The sequence below is a fragment of the Camelus ferus genome, chromosome 5 (genome assembly GCF_009834535.1).
Source record: "Camelus ferus isolate YT-003-E chromosome 5, BCGSAC_Cfer_1.0, whole genome shotgun sequence".
Classification (NCBI taxonomy): domain Eukaryota; kingdom Metazoa; phylum Chordata; class Mammalia; order Artiodactyla; family Camelidae; genus Camelus; species Camelus ferus.
Window position 1 is genome coordinate 78,837,373 of NC_045700.1, and position 15,723 is coordinate 78,853,095.

Consider the following 15,723-nt stretch of genomic DNA (forward strand, 5'->3'; position numbering starts at 1 on the left):
TACACCTACTTGCGCAGTGTTATGTGTTTCCGCCTGCAACTGGCCAGAACACTGCAGAGAAGTGACCGGTACTTGAACTTCACCCTTAAAACTGCCATAATCACTGTTGATCATCATCACCATCATCAGAATCATCATCACTGAAACCAGCACAAGAATCTGCATATTCCAGCTACTGCCTGTCACCCCCTCCACTTCTTATCTAGATCACATTTCACACCCCTTTTAATTTTGTCTCCCAGCATTTTCTCCTACGGACAGCACCTCCTAATATAAGCCCTGAACTGAGAGCCCTACTCTGCCACCTGAGTCAGTCTAGGACAAATTCCCCAGTTTCACCATCTGAAAAATAGGAAGAATAATTGTTGCCCCGGGGACATGCTCTGAAGCAGAATTAGCTCCCGTTATAATAAATAAAATAATAGAGCAGTCAAGACTTTGTGAAGGTGAGATAGTGTAAATATAAATATATCTGACCACTTTTGATGGCACCAAAAGCAATTAGGGTCCCTACATATCCCCCTCCCATCCAATGGCTGTCTCCAAACAGTCACTGGCTGTCAGAGCAGATAGATGGGTCATGTTGTATCTGGGCAACCGGGAAGTTATGTTTCCCTAAAAGTTTGGAAGGAAGGAAAACAATGTGGAAACTCTAAGTATTTAGCTCACTCTGCTTCTCCCAAAAATTGAGTGACTGAGTGCCGTGTGCAGTGAGAGAGAAGAGAGAAGGAGGTGGGCTGTGGGGAGGCAGGCAGATAGAGAAGCCAAGAAAGACACACAGGAGGAGATGGTGCTGAGGGGCCCTACTCAGGGCAGACACCATGCACAGAAGAGACCAGAGCACTAGGCAGGCCAGAGCAGGGGTGCTTGGTGGCTCAGAGCCACAGGGAGCAGGCCTGGTGTGAGGGCTCCTCCTATAAGTGAGCCCAGGTGCCCTCAAAGTTGCAGGTGGCATCTGTAGGTATCCCAGAAGTGACACCTTGGGATTACTGCCATCTGATGCAGGAGGATAATGGGAAGAGCACTGGAGCTCCAGCCAGGAGACTTTGCTTCTAATCTGAGCTGAGCAATCTTGAGCAGATCACCTCCCTTCCTTGAACCCCTGTCCTCTCAACTTCAAAACAAACGCATTGTACTGGTCAATGGCATGGCCTCTTCTATGTCCAGTACTCTCGGTTTTCAAAGCTATGGAGCCTTGACTTGTAGATGGTATTTAGGCTCCTCTCTCTCACCCATGTTCCCTCCAGGGGAGGAGCTTACTGGTGACTTCACTGGCTCATGGGCTGTGGGCAAAAGGGACAGCATGCCAGTACTGAGCATTTGAGAAGCAATGCAAATTTCCACCATTCAGTCCTCTTGTGCTCCTGCACTTGGCTAGAAGAAGATACCCCAGTAGTCCCTACTCCCTAATAGCCTGGGCCTCTGCATGAGGAGACACTCAGAGCAGGCCTGAGTCCAACACACAGTCAGAAGCTAAGTCCAGCCAAGCCCAGCAGGACCAAACCATCTCACAGACCCATGAATGGGACATCAACACTTGTGAGGCAGTGCAGTTTGGGGGTTGTTTGTTACTGCAGCCAAAGCTGACTAATACATCATGTGATGGGAAAGCTTGTCTCCTAGAAGTGCACATCAGGAACCCATGAAAAGCCTGCCTGAAGGAGAGTGAAGGGCATCTGGAAGGGCTGCCACTGTTTCCCCCTCCAGCCAGAGCTGTACACCTCCATATGGAGACACACCTGGTTTTTGGCATCCACAACCTGTGCCTCAGCAGGGGAAGGAAGGGAGTTTGGTGGGAGAGGGAACTAACTTAGAATGCCTCAAAGTCAAATTTTTCCCCATTCACAGTCCTCTCTCTTCCACAGTCCTCCAAACCCGGGCAGTCTGTTTCCTTCACTGCCTCGGTGCCATGATCAAAAGGCTCTTGAACTTGGGGTTGATGTTATGGTTAGCCAGCAGGGAGAGGCAGCCAGATGCTTAGACAAACTTACAATTTCCAGCGTCACTGGTCTCTCTGGCTGCTGTAATCAGTATGCAAGTCTCCAGGCCCCTATGATTCCTGACATTAAAGGACCCCAAAGAAAGAGGACACCCTCTCAGCCAAATTCTAGCTAAGAGATGATTTCTTGCCAAAGAGAGTGGAGTATCATATTTGATGTGATACACAAACTAGAGCCCAGAGAAGACAGCTGTGGAACCCTGGAGCTCTCGGTGCTATGGCCTCGGGGGTAAGCTGAGAGGTCCAGGTCAGGGTTTGTGACCAGTGCTTAAGCAGGCTTCATCCACTCAGAGAAAACCAGGCCCATTCCCCACCTCCTCAGTCACTTGGATGAAGACTTCAGAGTTGGCAGCCACCATCGTGTGTTGGGAAAAACAAAAAGCCCCCCACCAACCAACTGAACACGACAGAAGGGGAGAAAACATACATTCGGGAATGGTGTGAGGGAACCAGCAGGAGCTACAGTGGCAGGTTTCCAGCTTTTTTCTAAAACACTCTAGGCTTTAAAACAAAATCTTACCTGGAACAAACACACATGTAAATAGATAAAAGTACAGAAGGTTAGGGTGAAACAGGAGTGAAGATTGAGAGTCTGTCTGGACAGAGTTTCATTCCCCACCCCCAAAGGGGCTCCTGAACTTGTGTGTGGAACCCCAGGACCACATACACTGAAACACTAGACTAGAGAAATCTTGGGCATATAATAGGCTTATGGAAAGCTGGGAAAAGGGGACAGGTATCATCACGGCTGTTTCTGGGCATTTTGCCGTGAAGACAATGGAGCTAAATGTATAATCCATCCCTTGTCATGACTTGGCAACCGTGGTGTATACAACAGATTGGGGCCTTCCACATCTTGTTCAAGGCAAATAGACTGACCAACTGACCTTTCTCAAATATTCTTGGAGGCAAGCCCTTTTATTCTTACCTTCAACTGGGCAGGACAGATTTGCTGGGGAAAGATTTAGATCTTCCTTCTTTGCCCTGCCTCCTCCTACTCCCTACTCACCCCTCAAATCTAAGCCGCTGGCCCCTCTTAAGCTCACAGGTCTCAAGCCTGGTGCCATCTCTGCTTTGACCTTCAAGAAGGAGGGATCCTGAGGGATCTAATTCACCAGCATGTGGCTCCCCACTTCCCGTAGAGACCAGGCCCCAGACCCACCTATGCACACCACGTCCATGAATCCATACATCCCATAACAGATCTGGAAGAGGAGGTCTTGGCGCTGCCATTTTGCTGAGGGACTGAAGGTTGACCAGATGAGCCAAGAGATACTGGCGATGAGGAACAGGGAGCCCAGGATGGCAGCTGCGATCTGAACCTTCTCAATGACTGTCAGAGAGATGGCCTGCCACTGTGGAGAAGAGAATGGCAGGTTAGCCGTTGCTTGGATGCCCTCACCCCACTTCCACCCCATTCCCAGCCCTCTTCCTTCTGCTGCCCCAACCGCTCACCTCTGGATTTAAACCAGGGCTTTCCAATGTGTAAGACAATGGCTATTTCTGCAAGTTTCTGAGTTTTACATTGTGCTTGTGATGTGGAGGAAACCTACATCACACCAAATGATCAGAAGATCAGAAGTCATTACAGGGAGGGGGTTCTGGGCAGGCATGCCTGGGAAGGAAAGCCTTTGTGGCTGATTATGATACAGACAGAAAAATGGGAAGGAGAAAGTGGAAATGCAGAGTGTAGGTGGTGTTCCAGGTCCCCAGAATATTCTTCTCAGAGCAACACTTTATTTTCACACTAATAGGTGCTGAGAGGGCACAGCTCCCCTATCCCCCTTTTTGCTTGTTTTCTATAACAACACCTGGCATCATGTCATTTAATAGACATGCTAGAAATTACCAGTTCAACAGAGAGAGGACACAATGTGGGGGAGAGAAAAGAAAAACAGTATAATTTACTGACCGTATATGAACACTGAGATTTCAGTTTTTTAACAGAAAGAGCAATGTGCTAATAGCAGTATTGATGGATGGGTTGAAGGCTCGGGTGTGGGTGGGTTTCCACTCCGAAATTCTATGATTCTATGTAGCGCAGGCCTAAATGAGCTATGAGTTGGATTTTAGTTTGGGATTTTTTATTCATACTCTTGCTCAACAAATATGTACATGGTATTCTCTGTGTGTCAGATGTTCTGCCTGGTGCTGATGATAAAGCAGTAAGTAAAAACATACATGATGTCTGCCTTTGTGGACCTTTAAATCTAAGGAACACAGACAACCAAACAATTACTTACAACTGTAATCCAACAGGAGTAAGAGGGAGGTACATGGCATGTGGGAGCCCATGACAGGGGATTTCATTCCCAGAGGAAGCAATGAGTCAAGTGGGAGTTTACTAGGCAAAGAGAGGAGGGTCGTGTGCTTCAGCAGAGGGAAAAGCGTGTGCAAAGGCTCTGTGACAGAAGGAAGCATGGTAAGTGTGAAAACCTGGAGGAAGACCAGAGCGGCTGGAGCAGAGGATGTGAAGGGAGTGTGGGGTGAGACTAGGAAAGCAGGAAGGGAAGACGACCATGTGGGATCTTGCAGAATATACACAGATTTTTGACTCTGTTGTAAGAGTAAACGTCATGCTTTTGAAAAGTTTTAAGCAGGGAAGTTGACAGGATCAGATCTGGGAAGGTGGAGGAAAGGACTGTCTCCTGACGTAGCAGTTTGCCCTACACCCTGCAGAGAACGCCCCCGGAAGGCGTCTCAGATTTCAGAACTCCTAAGGAAAGGCCGACAATTTTCCATCTGCTAATAGGGAGCCCTCCCCCCACATTGAATGGCCTGGATGGAGGCACTGATTCCAGCTCCAGCCAGGACTGACCAGAGGCCCCTAAGGAACTGAAACTATTGGAAAACATTACACTTGCTGGTCTAGATGTAGGACATCAGCCTTCACATTTAATTATCCAGATAGTCTCCCATTACAGGTAACTGGGCCTTTAAATTTTCCACTGCTTCCCCCAGCCAAGGGTTACATATAACAAAGGAATTTTCCAGAAGCTGGCCTGATCCAGTGGACTTCTCTCATAGACAATAAATGCTCTTTCCAGAGCCTGCCTCACTGTCTGTGAAGGGGGTTCCTGACTGAGCTTTTTGTTTCCACCATTGGGACGTGTCCCCTTCTCCTGCTCTAGACTTCAGCAACCCCAAAGAGAGGCACAGAAAGCTCCCCTTCATCCCTAAGGCCCCTTCCTACCAGCCCCCGAGCTGCCTGGGGAAACCAAACAGCACCCCTGATGGCAATTTGAAGCATGTGAAGAAAGGACAGGAAGGGGGTGCTGTCACAGGGCTCCCTTCCCGTCTGTCTGTCCCGTGTGAGGCTCCACGAGAGGTGTGGGGAGCAGTGGGGGCAAAGAGGACGCTGAGAACGGGAGAGCTCTGCTGTCTCACAGGTGGCTCGAAGGGGAGAAGGGCTCCAGGCACCAGGCTCCGCCACCACCAGGCATCAGGGCTCTGTCCCCAGAGAAATCCTGATTGCACTGTCCTGAGACTTCTCCACGCCCTGCTGTGTGGTGAGGGGAGAGACAAAGGGAAGGAGCACAGAGCCTGGACATTTCTATCCTTAGAACAGCAAGGGGCAGTGAGCAAGGGCCAGGTGACCCAATCCGAGCCCAGCTCTGCTCCAACTTCTGGAGTGTGACCTAGGAGAAGTCTACATCATCAGGACCTCCAAAAAAAAAAAAAAAAAAAAAAAAAAAAAAAAAAGGAGAGCATTGGTCCTTTCAGCTCCCTAGAGTACGGTGAAGGTTAATGGAACAATGCTGTAATCCGTGCTTTGAAGGGTACCAGCTGCCAGCATTTCTGTCCTTCATTATATTTCAGCAAAAATATAGCTGTGTGTGCCAAAGTGGGGGGTATTCATAATCACACTTAGCAAACTCCATGCTGGGCACTGCAGGGTAGCTGTTAAGGGCTAGACTCAGGAATCAGACTCCTTGGATGTAACCTTGCTCTGTCAGGGCAATTTTGGGCAAATTGCTGACTCTTCTGTGCCTCCATTGTCTCACTGTAAATTGGGAATAATAATAGTACCCACTGCACTGGGTTGCTTTCAGTATTAAATGAGATAACATATAAGAATACTTAGAACAGTGGCTGGCCCCCAGTAAGTACTAACTAAATGTTCGTTAATATTGTTGCAGTTCAGGTGTAGCAAAGAGGGTAAGAAAAGCCTCAAGGCCCCAGGGCCACCCTGAAACTCCTCCATTCTCAGGGGCTCATCTGCTAGAAACAGAGCCTGCAGAGGGTCACTGAGATAACATGCCGCTCTGCCCGCTGTACTCATGACATTGAAGGGGCATGAAGCAAGAGGCGAAAGATCAGAGACCTGGAAGAAACCTCCCCACTCTGACAGCAGAGGCAGTCCTGGCATTGCATCCGTCACTCTGCTCACTGGCAGTAGGGCCTGCCTGCTCGAGCAGGTACCGCAGATGGTCTGGCCGGGCTGTGGGAGCAGAAGTTGCCCCACTGTGGCTCAGCAGGCAGCCGTCTCACACTTGGCTGAGCCTGAGGAGCCCAGGACAGGCAGTTGGGACAACTGGGGCCACAACCACACAACACTGCTGCTAGTCCAGACTACTTCCTTCTTCTGGGGCTATCTGGAAAGGTGAATTGGCATTTCCTGAGCACACACCACTGAGTGCAATGTGGTCCACTCACAATCCAGGAGTAACAGAATCAGAGAGTCCCCAGTGCCTAGAAACTCACAAAGACACAGTAGTAACTTAAGAATAAAGTAATAGATCAAAATTGTCAATACTGCCATTTGCTTACTGCATTCATAAGATTAGAATAACCTTTTCTTTTCTTTACCCGGAGGGAGAAGTTATCCCTAAATGGTATTTCATTTTATGTGTTAAGGTCTGATGCCTGTTTATGAGCCAAGGGGGCAGCTTGGGGTGGGCTTGTGCGTTTGGACTGTGACCCTTTTCCAAGGCTTGAATCAGCTGAGAAGGAAGGGAAGAGTTAATGCACCCCAGGGCGTGGAGTCAGCTGTCTCACTACACAGCTATTTTAAGACACTTCAAGAGTTTGAAATGAATGGATAAAGATGGCACCAGTGCAGGGAGAGGCACCTCTTATTCTGACCCCTGGGTACACCATCAGGATGGCTGAGGATTTTAATGCCTTCTTCCGGAAATAATACCCTCCTGCTGGCCTGTATGGATGGACACTGTGGTGCCAGGTGTTTCCAGCTGCACTTCCATGCAAAGAACCCCCACCACTATCACCCCCAAGCCACCCGTCTTCCTGGACGTGCAGGATTGACTCTCTCCCACCCTCGGAGAGGAGGAGAGAAAAACTTGCCAGGCTGCGGCAGCTCCCATCCTCACTGGCTAATTGATTACGTGGCTGCTTAACTGGAAAATACCGTGGAGGTATTTTCAGAAGCAGAGTGCCCTCCAAGTGTGTGCCTTGCAGGGGGAGCTGTATGACTGGGAGGATTTACGAGGTGGCGCGGGGCCTGCCAGCTCCTCTGGGGATGAGGGCTGTATCAGGGCAAAGCGAGAGGGGCCGGGGTGGACGTTGGGGGAGCCCTCGGTTCTCACAGGTCCAGCCCGTTGTGCATCTGCTTCGCAGACCCCACCCGAGCCCTGGCCCTCCCACCCTTGCCCTTCTCAGCGGACTCTTCACATTCCCTCCTTTTCTTTCTTCTTTCTTGCCCATGCTTCTGTTTTCCTCTGCTTCCCTCGCCTGTCTCTTCTCCATTTTTCTCTAGTCCCTTGTCCCAAGTGTGCTCTGTGGACCACAGCATCAGCATCACTCGATAGCTGTTAGAAATGCAGACTCTTGGGCCCTGCCTCTCCTCCTGAATCATTGTCTGCATCTGACAAGATTCCAGGAGAATTACACGCACGTTGGAGTTTGGGGCGTACCACTGCGTCTCCTCTCTCCTTATTTCTTCTATCCACCCTTAGCTCTAGGGCAGTCTTTCTCTTCACCTTCCTGCCCTGTCTTTTTTTCCATCCTATACTCTTCTGTCCCCTGGTCTTTCCTGCTTGTTTTCCCCTTGCTCCCTCTTGTCTTTTCTTCCTATCCTTTCCCTTATCTTTCTGATTTCATTCATCCATTCATCCATCCATTAGCTCACTTAGGCTCCCTCTGCCGTCTGATTCTCCGCATTTCTTTCCTTCTATATATATCTGTCTTTGCCCCATCCCTCTCTCCTCGTCTTGCTCAGGCTTCAAAGAAAACACAAAAATTCTCTTATCCCCTCCTGCCCGCTTGTCATCCGTGGTCTCGCCCACCTAGCCCATCTAAGGTGGAATCACCCTCCCGCGGGAGAGCAGGCGGTGTGGGAAACCCCGGGCCCCGGGCCCGCAGCCCCGGGGAGGGGAAGCCCGCGCTGGTACCTGCAGAGGATTCTTTGTGCTTATGGCGATGACGTGGTACTTGTAGTAGCACAGCTCGCAGCTCCAGCAGCCCCGCTCGCTGATCCACTTGATGAGGCAAGGCTGGTGCGTGCACTTGACGGAGCCATCGCAGCGGCACGGGCTCAGCAGCTCCCCCTGCAGGGAGAGAGGCGGAGGGTGGTGAGGCCCGAGCCCTGGAGTCTGGCGGCCGGAGGGTGGATTGGGGGTGTTTGGCCTCTAGGGCGCTGGTTTGCCACCCCCTCCCCCACCACCCCGGGTAGGCCAGACCACAAGGCCTTGTTGGGAGGCCCCAGACCCCACGGAGGAGGTCTGGGCTCCAGTTCTCCACCGTGGGAACCAGGCGACTTCAGTGATTTCAACTAACAATTCTGAACCCCGCGCTCCTACTCAGTACTGCCTGAGTCCTAGGACTTCTGTGGAAATGAGTGGGGGGGGGGTGGTTCTGTGGGGGCCCTCTGCCGTCCACCTGGCTGTCAGCCTCCACTGGCTTCTCTTTAAAGGCTCAGCCGTAGATCTCAAACTCAAATGCCTTCAGGCCCAGCAAGGCAATACCAGTGACAGAAGCTAGCTGGATTGGGGGCAGGGGGAGCGGGGGCGGGGAGGGGGGGGCAGGGGTCCTCGGGCAGGCGGATTGGAGGGCCCAGACCCAGGTTAAAGGGAACAGCCATCATCAGCTCCAGTAAGCTGTCCATGTGGGAATCAAGGTGGCAATTTTTACGTTAAATCTCCCAATAGTCAAATGTCAACAGCGAATCCAAGTTTTTAATATATAGGGAGGATCGTTTTGCCTGGCGTTTGGAGCTCTGGTCTGGAGAGTTTGTACTCTTCTGCAGGACAGCTCAGAGAGACCTGGGTCCCTTCTGTGAAGCTTCTTGCCCCAGCCCCCAGAGTGACAAAAACATGGTAGGCAGGCCTGAATCCTGGGGACTTAGGAAGTTGGGCAGATGCCCTTACTGGAGGCCTGGGGCCCTCTGGGCACATCCCTCAGGCCTGGCTGGGAGTGGCTGGGAAGCCCAGCCTGGGGCAGGCCCGGAAGCAGGGAGGCAAAGATGGTGCCCTGATTTGCAGCCTGTGTGAGTGGACCGCAGAGCTGGGCTCAGTCTCCAGAGCACCCTGTGACCACACAGCACATGACCACCACTGAAGCCTGCGCGTGCTTCCTGCCGGGTCTGATGCTGTGGCCCAGAGTGCCTCTGTGAGCCCCTCCCCCCCATTCCCTCTCCCCCATCTGTTCTCTCCCCGTTCTAACCCAGGGTCTCTCGTTTCTGCTTGCTGACTCCTGTCCACCCAGCTCCTTTTTTACCTTCTCAGAGACTTTAGCAGTGGAGCCCACCCACCTCCCCCAACCTGTGCTCCCTTCTGACCTCTCCCATGGCCCCCTCCTTTCTTACTCCCGGTGCCTTCCCTCCCCTCCTAACTAATCTATTCTGAAAAAATGCCTTCTGCCTCACTCCTTTCAAAGAATCCAGTTGCTGCCATGCACAGTCCCATTCTCTCAGCCCCAGGCCCCATGTGTGTCTGGCAAATGGCCACTTAAGCCATGCCCCTGTTAATTTGGGGATTTCACTATTCAGGAAACCACACCTTGTTCCCAACTTTGAATTAGCAGACACAGGAGCTGCAGACCTATAAGTTACATATCTTCATTTGTGTATCTAGTCATTTTGTTCTTTACCATAGACTGTAGAACCAACCGTTTCCTCCCGAGAAGCATGGAACCATCGTTCCCTTCTACTTCAACTCTCATCACTCAAAGACTACCCATCAGCCTGGATGAGGTCTAGAATGTCCTTTTGCACCTTGTATACCTGCCAAACTGCCTCTCTGTTTTCATAATAGTTACAAAACCACCTCCTAAAGGGGGGCAGGCCTGATTTCTCCAGGTTGCTTTGATTGTTGAGTACCTTGTGCTTCGCACCTTGAGCATGTACTGTTAGAGCACTCAGCACAACCTTATGAGGATCTCTGCATACGCCTTTCTCCCCCTTAGAGGAGCCCTGGAAGGCAAGGCTAGAGGAGTCATTCATCTTTGCACCTCATTCCCTGGGTGCCTAGCCTACTCCCAGCAGGCCCTCAACAACCTTTGTGTTTGAGTGAGTCAGCAAAAAATTAATCAGGGGGTTTCCTGCACTGCCCTGAAGAACGGGGATAAGACTGCCCACTCCAGAAGAACGAGAACCAGTCCAACTTGTCAACCTTGAGACCTCAGCACCTCACTCAGTGCCCAGCACTCCTTCAATATTGACAGGCCCCCTTCACTATGGCTGAGGGGTTGGGGCCTTTCCATACCCCCATTAAAGCAGTTCCCCATGTGTCTCTGGGTCACCCCTACACTGTGACCCCTCACAGCAATATGTATCTTATATCCATCTTATTACTGTCTTTGCATCCTTAGCACCTAGTACAGTGCCTGAAACAGTGAGACCCCCCCCATCCAACACTCACGTTGGAATGTGTACCCATCTGTTTGATGAACAAGAGGCTTTGCTCCTCTAGGACATGGCCAGCCTCTGGCTCCAGGTGGGCAGCTGTGGCTCCTGGGAGAGGGGTAGAATAGGCAGGAGATGCCCACATTGCAGGGCACTCACCACGCCCATCAAGGCCTAAGGGCCCCTGATATTGAGTAGCTGCTGTGTGGCTCTGAGAAAGAACTAGGAGGGGGAGAGTGGGGAGAGGTGCTGGGGGGAGGGGCAAAAGCCCTCATTATTCCTGGCAGCATTTCCTAGGCTCATTAATTCCAACAGGATGAGCTGGGTTTGATTAATCGGGTTGTTAAGCAGCCATGTCAAATTGCCAATCAGGTAAGAGACATTACTTCCGGTCCCTGGCAGCGGTGCCAGGCAACAGCAAAGGCTATTCTTGCTTTCCAAACAGCAGCCATGAGACAGGGCAGGAAGAGCCACTTGCCAGGGCACAGCTGATAACAAGACCTGGGCTCTCATCGTGGCTCTGGATGTGGGACCTTCAGGGCTCACTGGAGCCCCCGATCCTCAGCCTCGTTACCTGGAGAAGGAGGGAGCATGACCGGGTCTGGTCCCAGTGCCTGGCCGCCGACTAAGAGGCCAAGGGTGTACAATTTCCGCTGGAGCTCCTGGGCACCCACTCTTCCCCTGGGCACTGGACAACCCAAAAGGCAGGATAGGGACTTGCTTTGGGTGCCACAAATACTAGAAAGTAAGGACACTGAAGCTGTTAGAAAAGTTTAACTTTGGTGAAGGAAATGATCCAGGATTTTAGAAAAAAAAAATCTGCAAAGAAGCTATTTTAACCTTGGCATTCATGTCAGTTTTGTATTTTATGATTTGATATATTTTTATGTACATTTGGGAGGAGAGCCATAACCTTTTCTGTATTTAGGGCTTCTAAGAAGCCTTAACCTGGACCCTGTACCATCTCTGACTGGTCAACCTGGGCTTCTTTAAGAACAAGAAAAATGGAAATGAGCCAACAGCCAGACGGATTCAGGTCAGACTGAATGGAGATGTTCTTTGCAGTAAACTCTATTAAAAAGTAAAATGGTAGAACATGGAAACAGAGGTGGTAAATATCTCTCAGTATAACAGAGACTCCTAACAAAGAGGATTAAATGTCCAACTCAAGGTCACTCAGCCAGCCAGTAGCACGGCCAGAATGTAACGCTGAGTCTTTCTGACATCAGACTCTGAGCTTCTCACCACATCACTGCTCATCCCACCTTCTGTGCTCTGGTCCCTGCCGTCCCTCCTGCACCTGTCCCTGCGGGGCTCTTCTCTGTCTCTCCCTCCCTGGTCCAGCTCCGGCTCCTCCACCAAGTCTCCCATAGCCACCAGCTATGGACCTGTCTTTCCCCCTGCATCATCACGCACAGATTGGTACTTGATCATTCTTCAGTTGTTTCCTCCGGGATTTGGGGTGCTCCTGTGTATCCTGTAGAACTGGGCATGTCATAGGTGCACGTTAAGGGAGCATGGACAAGCTGGATGGGCACCAGGGCAGGACAGAGGATGGGCCCCTACGCCCAGCTCCCGAGGCTCCAGTCTTTGGGCTGGAGGATTATTACCATCTTGTCTGCAGTGCTTAGCAAACTCCACAGATCAAAGGGCCTCATTAAATGTAAAGGGCACCAGACACTTCCTCGATGATCTGCTTGGAGCTTTGGGGCCCAAAGACCACCATGACTAAGGCAAGAAAAATAGGATCTTCTCTAATCCCCTGGACCCTATGGCACACGGTAGAAGGGAGGGGTGGAAAGCTTGGTCTTCGGAGACCAACTCCTTAGGTTTAAGTGCCTCTTCAACGCTTACTGGCTGTGCAAACTTGGGCAAGTCTCTTAACCTCTCTGATGCTCTGTTTCTTCATCTTTCCATTGTGGGCAACTCTGATCTCCTCAAAGCATGGCTATAAGAATCTCCCAACTTCTGGCCCAGGGCTGTCCTCTGTGTTACCACGGGGTCACTGAGAGTGTTTAGGGGCCCTTCTTCCCTGGGGGTGCTGAACAGAAGGCCTCTTGGATGGGTTAGGTGGGGTCATCTAGAGGCAGGACAAGGTGGTCCATGGCCCCTGACTGTGGCTGAGCTACTGGGACGGGAAGAGAGCAGGATGGGTTCTCCTTGCTGCCAGTGACACAGCCAGCTGCAGAAGCAAGACTTCTGTCATTTCTCCATTCACAGATTTCTTTCTGTTTGTTTCTGCCTTGCTTCAGTTTTTCTCCCATCTCAATCTGAAAGGACTCTCTTCTGGAGTCCTTAGGTTACGTGGTTGCCATGGCAGTGGCAGATAAGCCAGAGACTTCTCCTTCCACACACACAGAGGCACCGGGCATCCTTGCCACTGAGCAGAAAAAAAATATGTAGTCTAGTGACACCAAGAGAGCCCCAGCCCTGCTGTAGTTTGCAGCTCTGAGAGATTAGAACAGAGGGGACAACAGACACACCAGCCTTGGAGTGCAGTTTAGGGACACTTCTCTTTGTTGAGACTAACATGATGGTTAAGCACTTGGGCTCTAGTTCCAGACAGAATCGGGTATATCCAGGCTTTTATGGTCTGTGTGACCCTGGGAAAGTTGCTTAACCCCTCTGGGCTTCATTCAATCATTCCTTTATTCATCAAATACACTTTTAGTATCTTCCCATTTCTGTTCTAGGTGACAGGGATACAGCAGTGAATGTAACTAACCAAAATTTTCTAGTCAAGAGAGACAGACATTTTTAAAAAAGAAAAAGAAGTAAACTATAAGTTTCTAAAATGTTGTTATGTGCTATGGAAAAAAAATAAACAGGGAAAAGGGAAATGGAAGGCAGGCACAGGTTGAAATTCTAAAAAAGAATGGCTATGGAAGGCTTCACCAAATGGAGACCTTTGAGTGAAGACCTGGGGAAGGTAAGGGAGCAATCCATGTGGGTATCTGGGGCCTGAGCATTCCAGGCAGAGGGAACATCAAGTTCAAAGGCCCTGAGGCAGAAGCATGCCTGGCATATTCTAGGGATACCGAAGAGGCCAGTGTATCTGAAGTAGAGTGAATGAGGGGAAGGAGAGTAGGAAATGAGGTCAGAGATATAATGAGGATCAAGAATTGGGGGGACAGGTCAGACAAGGTTTGTGAGCCCTTTTAAGGACTTGGCATTTATTGTGAATGAGATGGGAAACCAGGAGAGAGTTTTGAGCAGAGAAGAGTGACATGATCTGACCATGTTTGACAGGATCCCTCCGGCTGCTGTGTTGAAAATAGACTAGAAGGACGCAAGGGCCAAGTAGGGAGGCAGGAACCCAGGCAAGCGGTGATGGTGTTTGGGACCAGTCTGGTAGCAGTGAAAGTTCTGAGAAATGGTTCCTGGATATATTTTTGAAGATACAGGTACTCAGATTTGCTGGCAGATTGGATGTGGTAGATGAGAGGATAGAAGTCAAGGATGATGGCGACCTGAGCAATAAGAAGGCTAGAGAGTTGCCTTTGGTTGAGATGGGCAGGACTGAGGGAGGGGCAGGTTTTGGAGGACGGGTCAACTTTGAGATGTCTATTAAATATCTGAGTGGAGACATCAAATAGGAAGTGCAATATACAACAGGCTGGAGTTTAGCGGAGGTCCATGCTCAAGATATAAATTTGAGAGTCACTGGCCTACAGATGGTGTTTAAAGCTACAAGCCCAGGAGTGAGTGCAGGTAGGAGAAAGGAGGGATACCAGGGATGCTTCTTGGAGGATGCCAAGACGTCGGAGCTTAGGAGGTGGGAAAGAGCCAGTTGGAGAGCCTGAGAGGGAAGGTCAGGGTGCTGAGAAGAGAACGTGATGTTCCAAAAGCCAAAGTGTTTCAGGAAAGAGGGAGCAATCGGCCCTGTCAAACGCTGCTGAGGGGTCCTGTTGGATGAGAACTGAGAGTTAACCATGGATTTGACAAGTTTTCTTTTGATTTCTTCCGTTTTCTAGATGAAGCCAAGTCATGGGCTGAGAGTGAAGGTGGGGGAGGAGGTCTGAGAATTGGTGTGAAATAGACACCTGGGAGAGTTTAAGAGTGGTTACACTAGAGAAATAAAGAGGATTGCTGGCAGCACTGAGGGCCCTGTCTATTAAAATAAAATGGCTCATCTGTGAAATCGGGGGAGGAGGGGAATACATTTAGCATCGTGCCAGGCACACAGCGAGGTCTCAGTAAATGCTAGCTAATATGGAAAGGGTTATAATAGGAGTTATTTCCTTGTCTCTAAAGCCACCTTCTCCACTACTTCAAACATTGATTAGTTTCCTTCCTTCCTCCTTTGAATAACATTCCCTTCTTATTAATAATCCTCATGTTATAAACATCTCAGGTTTATAGACATTCTACCATCTACTACCCCAGTAACTGAATGAGGCTAATAATTATTTCTCATGCATCTCTTCATCTCCCCAGCAGCCTTGTTCATAGATCCTTACCTTTCCAGCCCTGATAAGAGAGTCAGCCTTGCCGGATCCCTATTAACATACAAACGCAAAGGCAGCTTCTCCTTTGCCCCTCTCCTTGGAACTCAATTCCAGGCAGTGTTCGCTGGATGTGGTGGTTAATTGATGTGGTAATAGTGATGGGTGGGGTCACGATGATTTTAACTCTCCCTGCCACTCCCTCCTCACACCCCTACCTTTGGAGAGGAGGAGACGTTTGTTAAGTCAAAATTAAGAGACGAGATTTTTTTTTGAAGTATATTTGGTTTACAATGTTGTGCTAGTTGCTGGTATACAGCATAGCGATTCAGTTATCATATATATATTCTTTTTAATTAAAGGTTATTGCAAAATACTGAATATAGTTCCCTGTGCTATACAGTAGGACCTTGTTGTTTATTTTATATATAGTAGTTTGCATCTGCTAATCCCAAACTCTTAATTTATTCCTCCCCCTC

The 15,723-nt window shown here is 49.9% G+C and overlaps 1 protein-coding gene across 1 annotated transcript in view; it reads right to left on the reverse strand.

The window, feature by feature from the left end:
• Window positions 1-15,723, reverse strand: part of MARCHF4 (membrane associated ring-CH-type finger 4) — a 93,519-nt gene that overhangs the window by 13,047 nt on the left and 64,749 nt on the right. Inside the window, exons 2-3 of the mRNA XM_006186821.3 lie at window positions 8,350-8,505; window positions 3,162-3,354 (exon numbers count right to left, since the gene is read on the reverse strand). Coding sequence (XP_006186883.1) covers window positions 3,162-3,354; window positions 8,350-8,505 — 349 coding nt within the window. The remainder of the gene's footprint in view (window positions 1-3,161; window positions 3,355-8,349; window positions 8,506-15,723) is intronic.